At 39.0% G+C, this 23355-nt stretch overlaps 1 protein-coding gene across 2 annotated transcripts in view; it reads right to left on the minus strand.

The window, feature by feature from the left end:
- The window catches only part of scube3 (signal peptide, CUB domain, EGF-like 3), a 172145-nt gene that overhangs the window by 24578 nt on the left and 124212 nt on the right, over window positions 1-23355 (minus strand). Inside the window, exons 7-9 of one of the 2 annotated variants that reach the window (XM_047351044.1) lie at window positions 18205-18252; window positions 5631-5747; window positions 2143-2265 (exon numbers count right to left, since the gene is read on the minus strand). In XM_047351044.1, the coding sequence (XP_047207000.1) occupies window positions 2143-2265; window positions 5631-5747; window positions 18205-18252 (288 nt within the window). The remainder of the gene's footprint in view (window positions 1-2142; window positions 2266-5630; window positions 5748-18204; window positions 18253-23355) is intronic. The other variant, XM_047351127.1, reaches the window with a different exon arrangement.

The raw sequence follows: 23355 nt of genomic DNA on the forward strand, positions 1-23355 counted from the left end.
TGGGTATACTGTTCTTTTGTTGTTCTTCTTTGCCGTTTTTGTGCAAAAAATTGTGTCCAAGGTTCCAGTTTGGTTTCTTCAGATCATAACATATTCTTACACAAGATTTTTGTGGGACTTTAGCCAGGTTTGGATGGTTACTCTTTGAGAAAATGCTTTTGTCTTTCAAGCCCACTCTTTAATACAGACATGTGAAGGATACAGGAGATAACTGTTATATGAAGAAATAAACCAGTATTAACCAGACATTCCTGTGGTTACTTTGCTGTTACCTCACCCCACCCCGATCAGTTTACATCTTTTCTTTTTTATGAATTATGGAGATGTGTCCAAGCTTTACAAATGTGTAATTGTTAATGGCTGTCCTGACAGTACCATGTTTTTTATATGGTTCAACAAAGTCTTAGTTATAGGGGTGTGCACATTTATTGAATCATATTATTACATGTTTTATGTTTTCCATTTTTCCTCTAAAAGATTTGCTTCATTTTTCATTGAACAACTGAATATATGTAACGCTAAAGTAGATAAAAGTTGTAAAATCATTTATTTTGGTCAGATTTTTTTACAGCTCAAAATTCAGGCAATTTAGCAGAAGTGTGTAAACATTTTAAATTAATTGCAAATACAGCCCCAAATGTATGCATATACCCGATTAATGAATTGGTCAAATGTCCCTTGGCAAGTAGCAGAGCAACCTTTTTGTACCCATCCACATTCTGTGTGATTATTTCACTGCGCTTTTAATCAGAAATCACAGAGATTAAAGTGGGTGGTTTTCTGGCACAAACCTGCGTGTTAAGCAAAGTAATCAAACATTCAATAGGGTTGAGGTTGGGGTACACATGTGTCACATTTAAAAGGAAGTTTTAAATTTCCAAGGACTGTGAGGGTGCCGAGCAAGACAGACGTGGCTGCTCTATAGCAGATGTCTTCAAGCACAACTAAAGTTTAAAACCAAAGGTAAAAAAGTTTACAACTAAAGGTCAAATAAAAATTTAGCTTGTTGGCCACAATAACAAGAAGAGCATAGTGGTGGTAGCAATATACTGGGTCGGTATGATGTGCTGCCAGTGGTACTGGTGTAGTTCATGAAGTTGATGGGATACTGAAGACTACCTGAAATTTTTCAGATTACCTCAAAATTCTTCAATTTCATCTCAAATCAAAAGCTACTTTGTTAATATTTTGGAGTACAGCTGGGTGTTCCAACAGGACAATGATCCCAAATACACATTAAAACTGGATATGGGTACACAAGAAGGGTTAATATTAAACTGTCATGCCTAGCCTGTGTCTGTGTTGTGTTTATTTCTCCTGGTCTGGTCCTTAGTTTACCCTCTGTTCTGTGTTTTAGACTTGTGAATTGTTTTCACTCCCTCAGTCTCCCTGTAGTCTGGCTCACACCTGTTCCTTGTTTCCCTTAATTAATCAGTCTCTCTGTTCATTGCTTCTCTCTGTACTCTCGGTGTATTTAAGCTCTTTAGTTTCCATTGTTCCCCGCAGGTTCCTTGTAGTTGCTACCCTCGTCATTGATACCCTGTGTTAGCTCTGAGCCATGTACTGCTATCGTGTCTGGCTTGGTGTCCTGGTCTGTTAACCTGTCATCTGGATTCCGTATAGGCAAGAATTAAACCTTTCTTACCTTAGTTCATCATGTCCTGCAGTAGCCTACTTCTCTGCACTTTGGTCCTACCAAAGCCCACTTTATGACAAAAACATCTAGACTTACCCTGTATTGACGTGTAAACATATGAAGTATGCTTTAAGGTTGGGTCAGTGTCAGGAAACTAGGAAACTGAAATGAGCTCTACCATTTCTGAAAAGAACACTGGTAAAATATCCAGCCAGAATGATGCCAGAAGCTTGTTGATAGCCACAAAAAGCGAATGATCGAGGCACAACTTGCTAATGAACGATTACTCAAAAATGTGTGGGGGTGTATTTATATATTTGAGCCTTTACGAATAATGTTAACCTTGTGTGGATTAGGAAAAAAAAACAAACAATAAATTCAAACTTTTACACCAAGTTTCTGTTTTTGAGAAGTTGAAGTTTTAACCGGAACATGACCAGAAGTTTGATATACATGTTGGGGTTAGGAAACATGTGGAGAGAAATGGAATGAAATAAGCCACAAACCTTGACATGTCCTCTCGTTGGTTAGCAGCTTGTAGCCTTTCTTACAGCTGCACCCGAAGCTGCCCACGGTGTTTCGGCACACATGATCACACCCCCCATTGTTCAGACGGCACTCATCAATGTCTGTGAACAGAAAACCCTAATGAGGAGTGGGTAATATAAAATCACTCATCACAACTGAAAGGTAGAGATAAACCTGCAGAGAAAGCGAGTGAGTGGAAGACTAAACTGTTTACCTTTCAGCAGAAAGTTAAGTATTTTAATTTATTTGGGTTTTTCTTTTTTACAAATGTTCATTTCTGGGTTGTGTTTTCTGGCCTTTAAAAGCGGCAAGAGCTTGGTGACAATGGTAAAAAGGAGTTCAAAATTGATGTCCAGGGTGATAGAGATGCAAGTAAAGAAAAAATGCATGAAGTTTTTCAAAAACTACTAAACTTCAAAGGATTTGTTACTCATCCAAAAAAAAACTGTTTGCATGTGGCTTTAATAGACTGCAGCTCTTACACAGGAAAGCCTTGTAGCAGTAAATTTAAAATCAACACTGTCCATTTCCTTTAGATTTCCCAGCTCTTTATGACAGCAGGAAATGATTCGATATATGTCATCTGTTCATCTCTGTTTTTCATTGGTCCCTGTTTTGGAAAGTTTCAAAACAGTACAGACTAATTCTGAATCATCATCACAAATTAAGTGTCTGTTTCTCGAGGGATCCTTCATCGTCTGGTTAGAATAAATTCATTAGAAATGGCATTAATAAATCAATCTCCTGCTTGCCCTGTTCATCTCTACCCCTTTAGAAGTGGCTCGCCTGAAGGAAGCTCCTGTCTTCTTGTGCCAATGCCACCTGGGTTTGTTTTCCTCCTGTTTCCCCCAAACCCAAACTAATGTAAATCATTGTGGTTTTTATCAGGGTTCATCTAATGTTATAAGTCAAAGAAAGCAGGCAAATGTCTAAGTTTGTTCTTCTGGAAACAAAGTGTGTCTTTGTTTTATACATTTTCTAGAATTTTTCTACAGTATGTTTGGCATTCACTTATTGGTCATGCCTTGATATTTGTAGCAGTTGATAAACTGCATTAAACTAAATTAATAAGCATAATAATCAGAATCAGAACCTTTGAAAAAGATGTATTCAAAAATGTAATATACAATTGGATTCTTTCTCTTCTTATGAGAGAAATTTCACATTTTAAGAAGAAGATTCTAATTTCATGCAAGCAAGGATAATATTTATAATTAATCACGCAAAGTCCATTTACTAATGATTGATTTAAGTAAAAAAAAAACATTTAGAATAAAACGTTAACACTGCAATCTATAGTACTTCTACTCACAATACAGAAAAGTTTTCTAAAAAAAGTACGAATATTTAAAATGTTCTATAAACCTAAGTTTTATCAAAGGTTTCTTGTCTCACAAGTTTAAAGAAACTGTTCTCCATGTTTTAACACTTAGCATTCACTTGAGATGGAGATTCCTAAAAGGAATAAAAGGCTGGATGAATTCAAAGTGTCCTTGCCACCTACAAGACAATTTTTCTCACACCAGAACTGCCATGACAAAACAGGACAAGACAGCGCCTACTGTGTGGGTCAGACAGCTGTATTTTCCCTTAACTAACTTTTGTTTCTGCTCCAGGGTTCCATCACCTAAGTCAAGCCCCGAATTTGAAGAATAGTCCGCTTTGACTCTGTTGTATAAATGGACGGTTTCACACTCAAGAACCGAATCAGACATGGAAAAAAATCTCTTCAGAGAAGTCCCTCAGTGACATTGAGCACGGTGGAGGTGTTGAGAAAATAATAAATATATTTTGCTGGTTCTTTACACAAAAATTAGACAAAAGTATCAAAGCATTTGATGTAAAAAAATTGTTTTAAAAAAAATCAAATCTCAAGAGGCTGATCAGGCCTTATTTCTGACATGGCCAGATTCTCCTTGTTGGTTCAATTCAATTCAATTCAATTCAAAAATACTTCATTAATCCCAAAGGGAAATTAAATGTTGTAGCTCATATTATGCAGTTTTCTTCAAAGAGTCATTGGAGATGCTGATGGCTGTGGGCAGGAAGGATCTACTGTAGCGCTCCATCTTACAGCACATCTGAAGAAGCCTCTGACTGAAGACACTCTGTTGTTGTACAACAGTCTCATGAAGAGGATGCTCAGGACTCTCCATAATGCTCTTCATTTTATGAAGAATCCTTCTTTGCACAATGATCTCCAGAGGTTCCAAAGGAGTCCCCAGAACAGAGACAGCCTCCTTCATTAGCTTGTTGGGCTTTTTTAAGTCCCTGGCTCCACAACAGACTTATAGAAGATATGCAGCATCTTGTTGCCATCACCGAAGGTCATAAGCTTCCTCAAGAAGTACTGTTTGCTCTGTCCCTTCTTGTAGACGAGTTCACAGTTGCATCTCCACTCCAGTCTGTTGTCCAGGTGAACACCAAGGCATTTATACTTCTCCACTTTTTCACGTTTTTCTCCCATGATGGAAATAGTGTTTTAGTGTTAAGCCAATCTACAATCATCTCCTTTGTTTTATTGATGAGATGATTGTTTCTACACCATGCCACAAAGTGGATCACCAGCTCCCTGTACTCAGCATCTTGTCCATCTCTGATACACCCCATGACTGCAGAATCATCCTAGTATTTCAGGAGATGACAACAGTGTGTCTTGTATGGAAGTCTGAAGTGTACAGAGTCAAAAGGCATGGTGAGAGCAGAGTCCTCTGTGGTACTGCTTCTGTGGGATTGTTTCTCTCTGTGCGTCCCAGAACTCAGCTGCCTTGGGAACTGGCAGCTTCCAGAAAATGGAATTGAAAGGAGGACTGCATCAGCCAATCAAAAGCCAATTTTGGGAAACGTGTGCACTAGTCTAACAAAAAAAAAAATTCCCATCCACTTTTGCTTTTGCCTGTAGGGTCACGTGGGGGGCTGGTGCCTATCTTGCAGGTCAATGGGCGAGAGGCAGGTTACACCTTGGAGAGAGCCTCAGTCCGTCACAGGGCAACACAATGGCACACAGGAAAACCGTGAACTCACACACTCATACCTAAGGGCAATTTATAGAGACTAGTTCACCTAACATGAAGGTTTAAAGATCCCACGCATCCACGGGAAGAAAGTCCCCAGGCCGGGATTTGAACGCAGGACTCGTTTGCTGCGAGGAGACGTCGCTAACAACTGCGGCAATAAGTAACAATGAATTATATCATGTTTCCAGACAGATTCTTTAAACAACACAAAAAGCAAGAAAAAAATCATTTTATATTTAAGGTAAAACACTATCTCATCCCTGGAGCTGCTGTCAGGTTTTCAACATGCACTCGTTCTACCATTGCCATTTAATCATACATTTAAACTCCAGGAGGAGAGAGGAGGACTATTCTGCCTGGCACCAGGACAAGCAGGAAATTAATTTTATGACACCAGAACAGGTGCAGCGTGAACGCAACCCTGATGCGTGGTTTAATGAGCAATTTACCTTTGCAGGTCTTGCGGTCTGGTTGCAGAGTGAAGCCAACAGGGCAGCTGCAGCGGACTCCTGTCACCGAATCGTGACATGTGCTGTCGCAGCCGCCGTTGTTCACAGCACAGGTCTCTGCAAGGAAGCAAGCAGTCAGTTGAAAATACAAAGTAATTTGTTTTCCTGACACACTTATATAAACAGCATGCTTGTGTACAGGTATCACAGCAAAAAATTAGGAGCCACGCTATCATCTGCAGTGTTAATATTGTCAACAGGAGAGGATAATAAGAACAGCAAACTAATTAGAAGCAGAAAGAAAAAAAACAAAATAAACTCAGAGCAGTCTCGAATACAGCAGATGAAGGAGAATATTAGAAAGCAAGTAAAGGAACTGGAGGAGATGTGGGTAAAATTAAGATTGTAACTGAGATCTCATATTTTTATATGTATGTGCATGTATATTGTTTTGTCAGAATAAATGATTGCCTTGCATATAAGGAAGAAGCATTTATTGTACGACTAATTGTCTTGTTTACCGTGGACACGAAAGGTGAATCCATTATGGTGAAAGCTGTCATCACCATAAATTAGTAGTGGCAGTACCTACATGTCGAACGCTGGAATGACATTTGCCAGTTTATCATAAAGGACTAAGCCAACATATGTTTTATAGGATTGTATGACACTGCACATCATTGGGTAACTAGACGATGTTGCCCCTGAAAAACAAGGTAATCATTTAAAGAAGCCTGGCTTTTTTGTGTTAATTCAATGCTGCATATTTTAAGGCAGAGAAATTAAACACTCTACAAATCCTCTACAATGGATTGCTACATAATCTGCAACAATATTTTGTTACTGTACAAGAAAACAATACTCAAAGCTAGAACAGCATATTACTCATCACTAGAAGAGAACAAGGAGAGCCCTACGGTTCATTTTATTCCAGTAACCAGACTAAGGAACAATCAAAGCTGTTGAGCTGTGTGTTCCTTTAGCTCTCAGACATGACGATTTCATGGTATTCATCATGAATAGACGTGATTCTATTAGATAGTCACACAGACATGGTAACTAGATCTTCAGTAAATGAAATAGCTTTAGAAATATCTATAGATTCTTACCAGTGTTTAGACTAGTTTGACCCAGTTGAACTTTCTGAGTTATGAGAAATTGTAGCTTAAATTAAATCTTTAACTTGTATGTTAGTCCCCATCCCAAAAAAATTATTTAATGAGTTTTATTCCTTTGATCTCACACTGAGCCAACTTCTGCTAAGGGGTTTCTTCCTGTTAAAAGGGAGTTTTCCTTTCCACTGTCTCTGTGTCATACATGCTCAGTATGAGGGATTGCTGCAGTCAACGACTCAATGCTAGTGACACCCCAGTGTTGCTACATGCGTGCTAGGACCAAATTGAAACGTATGTAACTGATCTATATAATTGGACTGAATTGCCTGTTTTTGTGAAGTTCCTTAAGACAATACTTGTAGTGAATTTGCACTGTAAAAATAAACTGCATTGAAAACTAAATTCAGGTTGCTGCTTTTAAGGTTGCTATGCTTAAACCTTCATTTAAGACCTTTATCTAATCCTCCTTTCTTGCCTAAAATTCTTTAAGAAATTGCTGCTTATCAATTGTATGAGTGTTTACACAGTAATGACATGTTTAAGGAGGTTCAAATTCTGTGCCCTCACTCAAGTGCACTTTTGTGCATGCAAAAACACATGCATGGATAGACTTGCACATAGATATACCTGTGTGCACCTTCATGCTTGTGTATATGTACGCAAATGCCAACAAGAAAACTTTACACATTTTTAATAAATGATTTACCTTTTTCTTCAAAAACTAAGAGCTGTCTTTTGCATACAAACCTTTGTGCAGGAACAAAATTTCAGGCTTTAGCTTCTCATACAGACTTGCACTTATTGTGACAAAGAGCGGAATTGTTGTGTTAATATCCTTCTGGCGAATCTTTTTATCTTTCTAAATATGTCTGAAAACTCTTTCACTCGTCATAGCGGATGATTTGTGAATTATTAGTATCACCTATACATTTAAGAACTCAGTAAAACAAAACTTCATGCGGCAAAACCCAAGCTGAAATCAAATTGTACTCCTGTATTTCCTCCATGCTAAATTCAGGATACTGCATCTGAGTTTTAACAATACTGTGAAAAGTGAATGTATGCAGGGAATGTAAATTTTCATATCGGAAAAAAGTCCAACACAGTTGAAATCATGTACTCATACCTATCTATTTTTTAAAATGATCAAAATTCCATAAACATTCCATATTATTTTGACATATCAATCCCTGCATATTTAAGATGTGTCTTATATTAGAAATCTGAAGTTCTGCAAATTCCCACTAGAGCACTTTGCTACCAGACTGGAGTTTTACTGGTGTTTCATGTTGTTTATAAAAGTGGAATGGCTTGGCAGATCTGTTCAGTTTTTTGTTTCATTTATGCATTATTTTCAGATATTACTGACACTAACTTTGCTGTTCAAAAGTGGTTGTGGTCCTGCACCTCTCCACGTAGCCCCCTGAGACACTTTTAAACGCTTTCATCTTTGGATTCATGCTCTTACTTGTCCTCTGCTTCTTTTTCAGGGTGCATTCACACTGTTGGTGTGAATGCACCCTGAGCTATTGTTTTTCTTCCCCAAAGACCACAAACAGAGCTACTCCAGCAATTTGTTTAAGATAAAAAGCACTCCTGGATCAGTGCTCTGTCTGGTTCTTTTCCTCCTAAACCTTTGTCGTTCACAGCAGCTCTTCGTTCACACTGAGCCTGGTTCTCCTGGAGGTCTTAAAGTAAGGCACTTTTTCCTTTCCTTTGTCACCACCAGCTGACTCAGAATAAGGGGTTGCTGCAACGTCAATGACTACATGCAATCAACTAAGCTTTTAAGGACAGAGTCATATTAAAAGAAATCGAAAATATGTTCCAAGAAGGATTGTTTGTCAGATTAAGAGTATTTTTTTAAATGAACAACCTTTAAACATTTATAAAACATACGTTTAAAAAAGCCTATATTTATGTATTAAAAAGTTGTAAGCAACAAATCCTCATAATTAATAAAGGCTTTAACACATTAGTGTGCAGTTAATCTATATAATGTTTTTCACTTAATGGGCTAAGTTACTGAAAAAACGTTTTTAACAATATTATAATTTATTAAATGGGTCTGTATATACAAATATATTAGAGTGCAGTGCATTAAAATTAAGAAATAATTGGATTGTACATAACTAGATCCTGAATCTTCTTATTTGATTAGCTTGATTAGATTAATATAAACTGAATTGGCACCAAACTGGTTCCAATATAACTGGTATGAACTAGGTCTATTTGTATTGTAGACTGCCTCCAGATTACATATTTAAACTGAAATAAACTAGTTATTTGTCTATGCAAACTTTGAAGATATTTTGAACTTAATACATAATACCAAAAAATGACAATTTGGGCTAAATTATTACTGATCCTATTAAAACATACTGTTCTGATTCTCTCTTGTCATTACAAACACTATTAAAAACTAAATCACACAGTTGCATAAGCTGTTATGTTTTGCACCACATGCTTATATGCTTCCATGTCATTTATTTCAAGACCTTTCATCATATTTTTGTTTTGGTGTGAGAAAGGGATGTGCACTTCTACACGGGAATGTATCTCTTTGGGTCAGTTGTTAGTGTTGTTGCCATGGCAGTCTGTGTTGATGAATCTGCGAGGAGTAGCTTCTGAAGGAGCTGCCCTGTGTGGATCAGGATGGGTGTGTTTGTTTGGTTGACGAGTCCAAAAATCCACAGTTTTTCTCCAGAATGAGTTGCACCACCCTTAAGTGACGTCTGTTTTGATAGAGGTTTTCATTTATCTGTCTGCCATGGAGACACATTTCTCATTTAAAGTTAAACATTCAAGGCACAGAGATTTACTCTGAATGATCTTTGCAGGGGGAAAAAGACTTAAGAGCATAGTACTGTGGGTTCAATAATTGCTGAGATAGTTGGCAGACAAGACGATAAGACTATTTGGACATGCTTTCAAACTGCTTAGTCAGACAGCAGTCTCATCAAATTGTAATGATCATGTGTTAAAAGAGTAAAGAAACATTTCTAACTTTATGGTTTAGTAAAGGCAGGAGACAGACACATGGTCTGGTGTTTGGGTTTGTGTATACTGGAAGCTCACCAGCCACATGGGTGCATCTACAGCTGGGACGCACAATTACAGTAAGAGCAGGCGGACTTCTGCAAATATACTCCAATGAAATGTGCAGAGTGTTTGGTCTAAAGCTGTTCTGCAGTAATATATGAGACGTTAAGACAGTGATCATAATCTCATAGAAACCACATGATTTCTAGTTGCACTTGTGACTTACAACGGAGATGATGACAACCCTCTTGTCATCAGTTATTTGTGACAACCACAAGTAAAATATATAACAGAGTGAGCACACACAATCCTCAAAAAGACTCAAATCAGAGTCTTGCTAGGGATAGAAGGCCTTGGTGAAAAATATGTTATTTTCAGAGTACCCTGGAGTTTCTTGCCCAAACAGCAAGCATTCAGCTAAAGTAAATATACTCAGAAAAGATGGAGTTTGTAAGATAATAATCTACAGTGCTTAGCTAATGTATTCATCCCACTTGAATATTTTCACATTTTGTTTCAACCACAAAGGATAAGTGTATTAAATTGAGATTTTATGATATAGACCAACACACCATTACACCAGTCAATCCTTTCTTATAATTGCTGACCAGCTTTTTTCTACTGATACTGAGTTATCTCTAGTAATGAGCTTCAGGTTTATCACACTGGAAGGCCTCCTTTTCATCACCCTAATCTCTAGCTCTCTTTACAGATTGTCTCTCACATTCAAAGGGAGACTACTGCGGTGTCATTCTAAAATATTAATACTACTTCCTGACAGAATATAAAGTTGGTAAAATGAAATCATAATTTTAAACTTAAATCTGCCAGCGGTATAAATATATTTGGTCTTACCTGTACCTCTAGAGACTGCAATTTCTGCCCATTCTGTACAATAAAATAGATCAAGCTCAGTTGGTATGGATGGAGAGTATCTGACCATCATTTTTTAAGTCTTCCCATAGATTCTCCACTGAATTTAGCTCTGGATTTAAAATGGGTCATTCTAACACATAAACAATACTCTGATTTAAACAAAATTATAGGTTTAGCTATATTTTTAGTGTTGGTATCTTGCTGGAAGATAAACCTTCAACCCAACCTCTAACAGGTTTTATCCCAGAATTGCCCTGTATTTAACTCCAACCATTTTCCCTTTAATTTTGACCAGCTTTGCTGTCCCTACTGAAGAAAAGCATCCCCACGACATGATGCTGCCACCACCATGTGCTGTTCAAAGTTAACTTTACACCATACATGTCACACACTCAGTGGCTGTGTGCAGGTTTCTGTGTCTGTGCTGTGTTTCTCTCCTCCTACAGGGTGTGACTGACAGGTGCAGCTGCACAGGTGCTTCTCATTGGGCCCAATCAGCTTGAGCTTCATTAGGAGCTGGAACCTAGAGGGAGGCGTCAGTCCGTTATTGCTACCAGGGTGATTACAGCCTCTGTAATTGTGTCCACACAGAGTGTGTCCACCACACAGAGTCGGTAAAGCCAGCATTATTACAATACATAGTTTTCCATGCAGACCAAAAAGTTCAATTTCGATCTCAGCTGACTCCAGCAGAAATTCCCAACCATCGGATCATGTATCGGTACAATTCTGTGGGACGTTCAGTATCAGGCTGCAAAGAAGGAATTTCCATCTTATTAATGATCACACTGTAAGAGACAGAAGCTATTTCTGTTTGTGGAATGTACAACTAAATTTTACCCTGTCAAAAGACTGGGTATCTGATGTGAGGATCTCTGCAGCTCCATCAGAGTAAGCATGGGCCTCTTGACTACTTCTCAAATTCATGCTCTCCTTGCCAGCCCTGTCAGTTAAGGTAAATGGCCCTGTTTTGGTGGGTTTGTACTTATGCCTTTCCAGTTTTAGATGATGGAATGAACAGTGCTCGGTTAGGTATTCAAACCTATCTGCTGACCTATCTGCTGTGTACCTTGGTCTTCCTGATGGTGTTTGTTAACTAACAAACCCCCGAGGTCTTCACAGAACAGCTGGATTTATACTGAGATTAGATTAAACATACACTACCAGTTAATAGTTTGGACACTTCTCATTCAATGGTTTGTCTTGATTTTTATTCCTACCTCTGGGAACTTCTTCAAGACTTGGAAACCATTTCAGGTGACTACCTTATTAAGGTCATTGAGAGAATGCCAACAGTGTGCAAAGCAGTAATTAAAGCAAAGGATTATATTTCGAAAAGTCAAAAATATAAAATATGTTTTGCGTTATTTTACACATTTTCCGTTTGCTACATAATTCAGTATAACTTTTGCTTCATAGTTTTTGTTTTCACTACATATCTATAATATATAAAGTAATGGAAAGAAGGAAAAGCCATTGCATGACAAAGGTGTGTCCAAACGTTTGACTGGTGGTGTAAGTGCAATCTTTTTACAAATTAGGTGACTTCTGAAGGCAATAAGTTACACAAATTGTTTTTAGGGACACCATTAGTTTAAAGAACAAAACAAATGCATGCCACAATTTGTTTTTAATTTAATTTGCAAGAAAAACAAATCCTTCCACTTTGCAGTTATGTACTACTATGTGAAATCCATTGCATTAAATCCTAATAAAATACTTTCAACTTTCTGGCTGCGATGAGGAAAAATGTAATACAAAAATAAGTATTTGTATGGCTATGTAACTACTACTTTGATATGAATCCCCTTGAAAACACACATACAGACAGACCATAGAACAGGAAAACAAAACATGGCAGAGTGGGCTGCAAATAGATCTGGGGCTTTCGGTACAACACAGAATATCAGAAGACAAACCTGCTAGAGCTGCATTCAAAAAATGTCTCCCTATGTTTCTTTTCTGAGCAAAAGCACAGAAACTAGGACACCAAATATTAAAATAGGTCAGACTGTTGTACAATAGAATGTAGGGAGCTAAGCATTCATGTACATAAGGTTGCAACAAATTGTACCTTAATCCCCCATGTACTCTCTCTGTTCTTCCTCTGAATAGGCTGCTCCTCTGAGACCAAACCTACTCTCTCATTTTCTTACATACTATCATTAAATCGTAAATCTCTTCGATGCATCAGGGTTTGATACGTCTTCACAGATTTATGAGCTCCTCTTTATGCTGTCTTTGCTAATTTACTAAAAATGCATCTCATCCTGAAAATTAGGTTGAACTTCTTAACTTCAGTGGTCTCAGTGAAGGAAATCCCTTTTGGCCACACAACAGAAGACGAAACTCCTGAAATTGATTACTTTCCGGAGTTTTGGACATGATATTACATGCGTATAAAAACAGGAGACTCACTCAGTACTCTGATTTATCTTTTGCATAAAGTAAATCTGAACCATGAAAACACTATTGGCTTTCTCACTGCAGCTAATAGGCCGTGATGATGAAGTTTAGGAACACCACGGTGGAGTGTTTGAAATGGTGCAAGCGTAATTTCACTCATATCAGTCATATCAAAACACAAATAAAGCAGACGTCTTTGGTCTGAGTCGTAAAAACAGCATAGTTGATCTAATATGTTTTGGACTTCTGGTAATCTTATTTGCTTTATGTGCTAATGCTTTCCATACACAGCACATCAATCAGTGTAGTGGTGAGCTATGCACATGTTTTAATTTGGGTTACTGCATGTAAAAGTTCAATGTTGTATTCATGGTAAAAGAAAGTGCCCCCTCTGTCAGGGTGACAGTACAGATTCCAACATGTCGGTATTTATTAAACAAATATCAAACTGGAAAATTAAAAGGATACCTTATAGACTAGATTAGTACAAAATACACTAAACATTTTATTTAAAGAAACTTGAAGTGGGTGTATTTTCCCTTCATGAGACTGTCTGTTAAAGCTGAGTTCTTGCATTTATGTAAAGAAAGTCCAGGTCTAAATATGAATCTGGATTGTATTATTTATCATTGCCAACACTGTAAATTTAACTGGAACCAATTATGGTCAACAAATCAACTGTACCATGGTTGCAAAAATAGAAGTTAAAAATATGCAACATTTTAAAATGTGATATTCATATATTTTCCTCAAATTGCTCATAAAATGTTAGGGACACACCCATAAAATTGGGGTTTCTTGTTTGCAAAGAGGATAATCAATTACCTGTCTTTAAGATTACATGGTATATACATTACTCTCTGCAATTTGTAAAGATGTGTAAAAAGCCTTGAAATAAATTTGTTATCGCAGCATCATAATCTTTCGCTGAATCTCACACAAAAAGGTGGTTAAAAAAATCCCACTTTAACAAATCGTTGCTATCAGGAAAATCCCCTAGGCCATAATTACTGGCAACCCTCACAATTCCAATAAAATAAATGTCGGTGAAGCATTTTAATTTATGCAATACTTTTTTAGGTTGATCAGACTGTTTATGACTGTATAATTATTAATCCTCGATTTCCAGTTAGCGTGGAGTATAAATAATATATTTCATACCTCGAAAACTTTAGATGGTAACCTTACTCAATATTTCATTGTATGTTAAGGATGATGATCCTTTGACAGACATTTGACATTTTTCTCTGTCAGCCCCTGTTGTTAAAGATATCCAAGTTTGTCACACTTAAGAAATCTCTATAATATTGAGGTCAGTCACAAGTCAATCTACTTTCTTTAGGTTGTGTCAAAGTCCTGAATTCAAAGTTCTCAAAAAATTCTTTCTTAGTTTGACCGAACAAAAGGCTCACGTTCAATCAGTAAGCGCAGCAAAATTGTCCGACGAACTGTACCACTGTCTCAAAATGACGTCTAACACACTGTTTAATTATTTATTTGAGTTCAAGGTTGCAAAACATTTCTGCCACTCCAATAATCATAGACACATTTATAGTTTACAAAAAGTACCTGAGGGGAGGCGACTGAGTTTTCTACGTTCTTTACTGATATAATAAGCTTACTAATTTGTTGAGGTCTACCAAAGTCTCACATCATTTAAAACCTTACCAATTTTATAGTTTGTTTAAAATAATTTCAGTTCACTTAAAACAAACTACAAACTTTCTTTTCTGTGCTGTTTAGGCACCTTTAAAAAGCACTTTGAGCTATATTTTAGTTTCAACAGTATCATAAATAAAGAAGAGACACAAAGCAGAATTCTCTGCTGCAAGTCAACCACTTTGTGGCAACCAAAGCCTTACAAATACTCAACCCATTTTAGTCATAACTGCACTGACTAATAAATTTGTATGTTTGTATAAATGTGGCATCGCTAACTTTTACAGCAAAAATAAAAAAATAAAATAACTGACAGAAGGCAGAAACAGAAAATTAAAACGGAACATATACAAGACATACATACTCAAAATCAATCATAAAGGTATAGAAGGATTTGCTGCATTATTAAAACTATAGTGCTGTGAAAACGGATTTGCCCCTTAATTGCCACTATGAAACCCTCATTTTGTGATTTTGGAGCCATTCAGAGGTGATAGATGTACGTTTTTCATTATATGTAACGTAACACACCTTCTGAAAATGGTTCCACTTTGTCTCATTAGTCCACAAAACATTTTGCCAAAAGCTATGGGAACAATCAGGAGTTTGCAGATGTAAGATAGGCCTTTAAGTTCTGTTTTGCCAGCAATGGTTGTGGCTTATAAGTGTCCCATAAATAGCATGTTTCCCCAGTCTCTTTCTTATTATTAAATCATGAACATTGACCTTAACTGAGATAAGTGAGACTTGCAATGATTTAGATGTTGTTCTTTGTTCTCTTGTCTGATAAGTCGTCAGTGTGCCTTGGAGTAGTTTTGGAAGGCTGGCCACTCCTAGGAAAGATGACCACTGATCTATGTTTTCGCAATTTGTGGATGATGGGCAAAACCATTGTTTGTTTTGGTCCCAAATCCTTATAATTGACTTTGTAACCTTTTTCTGGGACTGAAAGGGTCCGGGTCTGACAGATTCTTTTTAAGCGATTTCTTAAATCTAAAGGTCTAGCAGCAGTCAGCTATGGGTGTGGATAATGTAAAAGAATTCATCTTTCCAAAATGAGGGACATTATGGTTAATGATTTTACAAGCAGGGTGATTGGCTTGCATAGATGTTTGTTTGTGAATACAGTACAGATCAAACGTTTGGACACACCTTCTCATTCAAAGAGTTGTCTTTATTTTCATGACAATGAATATTGTAGCTTCACACTGAAGGCATCAAAACTATGAATTAACACATGTGGAATTATATACTGAACAAAAAGTGTGAAACAACTGAAAATATGTCTTATATTCTAGGTTCTTCAAAGTAACCACCTTTTGCTTTGATTACTGCTACGCACACTCTTGGCATTCTGTTGATGAGCTTCGAGAGGTAGTAACCTGAAATGGTTTTCACTTCACAGGTGTGCCCTGTCAGGTTTAATACGTGGGATTTCAAACCCTATAAATGGGGTTGGGACCATCAGTTGTGTTGTACAGGAGGAGGATGCAGTACACAGCTGATAGTCCTACTAAATAGACTGTTAGAGTTTGTATTATGGCAAGAAAAAAGCAGCTAAGTAAAGAAAAATGAGTGGCCATCATTACTTTAAGAAATGAAGGTCAGTCAGTCCAAACAATTGGGAAAACTTTGAAAGTGTCCTCAAGTTCAGTCGCAAAAACCATCAAGCGCTACAAAGAAACTGGCTCACATGAGGACCGCCCCAGGAAAGGAAGACCAAGCGTCACCTGTGCTGCGGACGATAAGTTCATCCGAGTCACCAGCCTCAGAAATCGCAGGTTAACAGCAGCTGAGATTAGAGAACAGGTCAATGAGTTCTAGCAGCAGACACCATCCCTAGAACAACTGTTAAGAGGAGACTGTGTGAATCAGGCCTTCATGGTAAAATAGCTACTAGGAAACCACTGTTGAGGACAGGCAACAAGCAGAAGAGACTTGTTTGGGCTAAAGAACACAAGGAATGGACATTACACCAGTGGAAATTTGTGCTTTGGTCTGATGAGTCCAAGTTTGAGATCTTTGGTTCCAACCATTGTGTCTTTGTGCGGCGCAGAAGAGGTGAACGAATGGACTCTACATGCCTGGTTCCCACCGTGAAGAATGGAGGAAGAGGTGTGATGTTGTGGGGGTGCTTTGCTGGTGACACTGTTGGGGATTTATTCAAATTGAAGGCATACTGAACCAGCATGGCTACCACAGCATCTTGCAGCGGCATGTTATTCCATCCGGTTTGCATTTAGTTGGACCATCATTTATTTTTCAACAGGACAATGACCCCAAACACACCTCCAGGCTGTGTAAGGGCTATTTGACCAAGAAGGAGAGTGATGGGGTACTGCGCCAGATGACCTGGCCTCCACAGTCACCGGACCTGAACCCAATCGAGATGGTTTGGGGTGAGCTGGACCGCAGAGTGAAGGCAAAAGGGCCAACAAGAGCTAAGCATCTCTGGGAACTCCTTCAAGACTGTTGGAAAATCATTTCAGGTGACTACCTCTTGAAGCTCATCAACAGAATGCCAAGAGTGTGCGTAGCAGTAATCAAAGCAAAAGGTGGTTACTTTGAAGAACCTAGAATATAAGACATATTTTCAGTTGTTTCACACTTTTTTGATGCCTTCAGTGTGAAGCTACAATATTTATAGTCATGAAAATAAAGAAAACTCTTTGAATGAGAAGGTGTGTCCAAACGTTTGGTCTGTACTATATATGGAATAATAAGAAAACAACATTTTGTATTCACTCAGGTTATCTTATCCAATAAATTTTATATCATAAAAAAATGTAAGTGTTTAAAAAAAATTAACAAACACAAATCTGTCAGGGGGAATACACTTTTTCATAGCACTGCAATAAATATCCATTACTGAATTCTGCATGTATCATTTTAAAGTCATATCTGATCTAAGTGATGGCAGCAGGAACTACTTTAGAGTAGATATGTTGGAAAAATGTCACATTGATTTGAATGTAGGAATTTTAGATAACAATTGTCTGTTGGTCAAGTTATAGCATTAAACTTCTTGTATTACCTGCTTATTTCCGTAGCACAGAGCATTAAAAGATATTGACATCCAAAGCTGACTGAGAAAATGTGTCAGTGCCAGAGTGACTTTAAGCTGATATCTGTGGACCTCCCTGTGTGTCAGTATGAAATGCAGAATCTCTGAAACATCTCTGTTATATAACTTCTCTGCAGCAGGTCACAGGCTCCCTGTTTGCAGCTGTGTTTGAAAAAGGTGTATTTTAACACAAGCAGTGGCTGTTACTGAGAGGGCATTCAAAGAAGGAAAAAGAAGCTAGTTGGGGGAGCCAGAAATCAAAGGTCAGAAGGATGATGTACACTCCCCCCCCCCCCCAACAACTTCGTCCTGAGGGGAGGGGCTTCATCAGTGTCTGATCAGTTAGATTGCTCTATTCCCCACACCCACAGACCCCCAGAGAGAGGGGGGAGCCAGATAAACACATATTTACCATTGGGGAACAGCTGTGGGGCTGCCTGGGACGGGACACTCCTCTCCCCTGCATGCACACACACACACATGCACACACACTTTAGTTCACTGTGCACTTCAACTGCACAATGTAAAGGTGAGGTAACAAGTTATCCTCCTTGTTCTAGACTTCTAGAGTTAGTAGTTTAGATGTACAATAACCTAATTTCTTATAAAATTTGAGGCCGAATTAAAAGCAATAGACATTAAACAGGATGTGCTTATGCAGTGTCTTAAGAAACTATTCATACCTCTTGAAAATGTGTCACATTACAAAAACAATATTCAATGTGTTTTATTTGGATTTTATGCGATCAACCAACACAACATAAGGTAAAACTGTAATGCAATAGAAAATTGATACATGACGTAGTTCTCTACATAAAATTATTTTTAAATGTGTGGTATATATTTGTATTTAGCCCCCTCTTCTTTGATACAACTAAATAAAATCCAACGCAGCTAGTTGCTTCAGATGATATTTAATTAGTAAATAGAGTGTGTATTTTAATATCAGGATTAATAAAGCAGTTCTGTGAAAGCCTCATGAGATTATTAGAGAACATCAGTGAACAAACAGTATCATAAAGTCCATTGAACACAGCTGACAGGTCAGAGATAAAGTTGTGGAGATGTTAAAAGCTGGGTTAGGTTATCTCACGGAGCCTTGTTCAATCCATCATTTGAAAATGGATAGACAATGGCACAACTAAATACCTAAGGAAACATGGCTATTCACCTAAACCAATCAATGAGACCTCTGGAGGAGCTGCAGTGATTACAACTCAGGTGGAAGAATCTTTTGATAGATACTAATAGCCATTCACTTTACAAATATGACCTTTATGGAAGAGTGGCAAGAAGACAGCCATTCTTGAAAGAAAGTCCCATTTGCTGTGTGCCATGAGTTTTGTAAGGGACATGGCAAACATGTGGAAGTAGGAACTCTGGTCAGAAAAGTCAAAAATTTTTTGACCTATACACATGCTCTGTGTGATGGAAAACTAACTCTGTATGTACCCCTGAACACACCACCGACACTAAAGTGATACACAATGGTGGCAGCATCATTATGTGGGGATGCTTTCTTGCTGCTGGGAAGCTGGCCAGAATTGATTGAAAGATAGAAGCATTTAATCCCAGATGCTTTCCAACCAAACCGACTGTGCTTGATCTATTTTGCAGTGAAGAAACAAAAATGTCAGTCTCTAGATGTGTTAAACTGATAGAAACATACCCTAACAGACCTCCTGGTGGGATAACAATAGAAGGTGGTTTTTCAAAGTATGAACACGGGGGATAAGTACAAATAAAATTTTAACAACAGATTTGTATTTGTAAAAATAAAACATTTAAATTTTAAAAATATGTCATTTTCCTTACAAATATGTACCACTTGTGTTGGTCTATCAAATAAAATTCCAATAAAATGCATAAAGTTTATGGATACAATGACACAAAATGTAAAAGAAAGGTTTGATGTGTATCCATATTTTCTATGACACTGTATTTGATTCATGAAGAACAACCTGCTATTCTGTGTCAACACAATAAATTAGATTTTTCCTAACTGCAATGCTGTAATGTAATGTAATGTAATGATCTGTTTACTGCTATTGATAGTCAACTGTGAATTTAAAAGTCTATGTCCTGTAGTTGACTACCTGGACATTTAAGTTATTATGGATTTGTTCTGTTTCAGTGCATGATGAAATCATAACCACAAGCTCTCACCAAGCTATCTAACCTGCCCTAACTTTAGTTAAGCCTCGTTGTTGGTGCTGCTATGAGCAGTTGTCTGCTTTCCTTCAACCACATCCTTTCTTGTTCAGCTGCCTTTACTGAGAATAATAATATTCCTATTCATAAAAACCTCTACTTCACAAAATCTACATCAGTTGAAAGCTGAGTCAAAATCACATTACCTCATTTAAACTGTGAAAATGTGTTATTCCCACATCTTTTATCTGACAAATAGCTCCAAAACATTATCCCAGCTCTTGCAGAGATTGATTTAGTTAAAATGAAAAAACACTTTAAATGAAACTTCTGATAGATTGCATGAATAATAAAAAAAACTATCTCTTATGCATCAAACCATTTATCTTTAATCTTTGTTTATAACAACAGGAGATGGCAAAGATATGACAGAATGATGTGATGTTTTTGGAAAAAATTAGATTCAGCCTCTCTCTGGTCATAACTGAACAGAGAGCAGTAGTCATATGCTAAATCCTGAGAACTGATCATGATAATGACAGTTTTTTCTTTAAACTGAAAAAAAAAGTGACATTTCAAGGCAAAAGTGTTACCTTGCAACATGCAGTCATGCAAAAAAATGTTCCACACACTGCGGACAAGAAGCCATTTTTGTTGTTTGCGTGTGAGGGGAGGCTTCTGCTGGTTAGTATGAGGTTTGACAGACAGATCAAGTGGTGGTTAGTGCTGCAAAAGCTGAAATTCAGGGACAGCCAGACTCAGTTTTGGACTTTATGATGTCTTAAGGTCTTTTAGGATCAAATCATTTATGGATTCATTTTGTTAGGCTGTTTTAGCAATACACTGTTAGTGGCCTGACAGGGCCTGTCCTGTCAATAAATGCTGCATCAAAAAAAAATTTTATGTGAAATGTAATGCCAAATTATAATAGTATTACATTTACTGTAAATCTTATTTGTGTGAATGAGTATTCTTTGAGCTTAACTAAATTAGCTACTTTCTTTAGGACCAACATTGACCCTTGATATACAATGCCAAAGTATTCACACCCCTTTAACTTCACATTGTGTACATAAGCAAAAGCTTCAAAGTATTTTATTTGACAAACACACAGTACTGCATATTTCTGCAGTGGAAGGAAAATGACAAATGGTTTAAATTTTTTACGAATAAAAAGGCTTCGGGGTTGGATGAGATCCGCCCGGAGTACCTCAAGTCTCTGGATGCTGTTGGGCTGTCATGGTTGACACGCCTCTTCAACATTGCGTGGCGGTCGGGGACAGTGCCTCTGGACTGGCAGACTGGTGTGGTGGGCCCCCTACATAAGAAGGGTGACCGGAGGGTGTGTTCCAACTACAGGGGAATCACACTCCTCAGCCTCCCTGGTAAGGCCTACGCCAGGGTATTGGAGAGGAGAGTCCGGCCGATAGTCGAACCTCGGCTTCAGGAGGAACAGTGTGGTTTTCGTCCCGGCCGTGGAACACTGGACCAGCTCTATACCCTCTACAGGGTGCTCGAGGGTTCATGGGAGTTTGACCAACCGGTCCACATGTGTTTTGTGGACCTGGAGAAGGCATTCGACTGTGTCCCTCGTGGTGCCCTGTGGGGGGTACTACAGGAGTATGGAATTGGGGGCCCTTTATTAGGGGCCATCCGGTCCCTGTACGAGCGGAGCAGGAGTTTGGTCCGCATTGCCGGCACTAAGTCAGACCTGTTCCCGGTGCATGTTGGACTTCGGCAGGGCTGCCCTTTGTCACCGGTCCTGTTCATAACTTTTATGGACAGGATTTCTAGACACAGCCAAGGGCCAGAGGGGGTCTGGTTTGGGGACCAGTGGATTTGGTCTCTTCTTTTTGCAGATGACGTGGTCCTGCTGGCCCCCTCTAGCCAAGACCTACAGCATGCACTGGGGCGGTTCGCAGCCAAGTGTGAAGCGGCTGGGATGAAGATCAGCTCCTCCAAGTCCAAGGCCATGGTTCTCAACCGGAAAAGGGTGGCTTGTCCTCTTCAGGTTGGAGGGGAGTTCCTGCCTCAAGTGGAGGAGTTTAAGTATCTCGGGGTCTTGTTCACGAGTGAGGGAAGAATGGAGCCGGAGATCGACAGACGGATCGGTGCGGCTGCCGCAGTAATGGGGGCGCTGTGCCGGTCCATTGTGGTGAAGAGAGAGCTGAGCCGAAAAGCGAAGCTCTCGATTTACCGGTTGGTCTACGTTCCTACCCTCACCTATGGCCATGAACTTTGGGTAATGACCGAAAGAACAAGATCCCGGATACAAGCGGCTGACATGAGCTTCCTCCGTAGGGTGGCCGGGCACTCCCTTAGAGATAGGGTGAGGAGCTCGGCCATCCGGGAGGGGCTCGGAGTAGAGCCGCTGCTCCTCCACATCGAGAGGAGCCAGTTGAGGTGGCTCGGGCATCTATACCGGATGCCTCCTGGACGCCTTCCTCGGGAGGTGTTCCAGGCACGTCCCACCGGGAGGAGGCCCAGGGGACGACCCAGGACACGTTGGAGGGACTATGTCTCTCAGCTGGCCTGGGAACACCTTGGGCTCCACCCGGAGGAGCTGGAGGAAGTGTATCGGGAGAGGGACGTCTGGGCGTCTCTGCTGAGTCTGCTGCCCCCACGACCCGGTCCCGGATAAACGGAAGACGACGAGTACGACGAGTACGAGTACAAATAAAAATCTAAAAAGTATGGCATGTATTTGTAGTCAGCTTGCACTTGAGTCAATACAGCCGCAGATCTTTTGGGGTCAAGTCTTTTGCAGCCTCCAACAGGTTTTCTTGAGTATTGTTCTATATTTAGCTGCTACCATCATCCAATCAACTATGACAAAATTCCCTGTTGAGGAAAAGTATCCCCACAGCATGATGCTGCAACCACCATCCTTCAGCCTGGGAATGCTGTGTTGAGGGTAATGTGCAATGATACTTTTCCTCCACACATATTTTGCATGTTGGCCAAAAAGGTACATTCTAATCTCATCCGGCTGAAGCCGAAGCTACCACCTCCGTGGGGATAGCGCATTCAGGGTGGTGTGCAGAGTTGGTTTTCCACCACATGTAGACCATCCCAAAAGAACACTGTCTTCCACATGTTTCCAGTGTCCCCTACATGACTTGTGGCAAACTGCAAATAGGACATCTTATGGCTTTTTAACAATGTTTATCTTCTTGTCACTCCTTCAATAAAGGAGAGATTTGTGAGACACTTGATGAATACTTGTCCTGTCCAAAGATTCATTCACCTGAGCTGTGGAGCTCTGCAACTCTTCCAGAGTTACCCAGATTCTGTAATCAGTGCTCTCCGTGCCATTTCTCAGTAGATTTGCAGTTGCTTCTGGATTGAATGGTGCATCGTATGATGTTTAAAGTATTTCTGACCTTTCTTTGGTGACTTCTGAAAGTGGTTA

Source organism: Girardinichthys multiradiatus, chromosome 1 (genome assembly GCF_021462225.1).
Source record: "Girardinichthys multiradiatus isolate DD_20200921_A chromosome 1, DD_fGirMul_XY1, whole genome shotgun sequence".
Lineage (NCBI taxonomy): Eukaryota > Metazoa > Chordata > Actinopteri > Cyprinodontiformes > Goodeidae > Girardinichthys > Girardinichthys multiradiatus.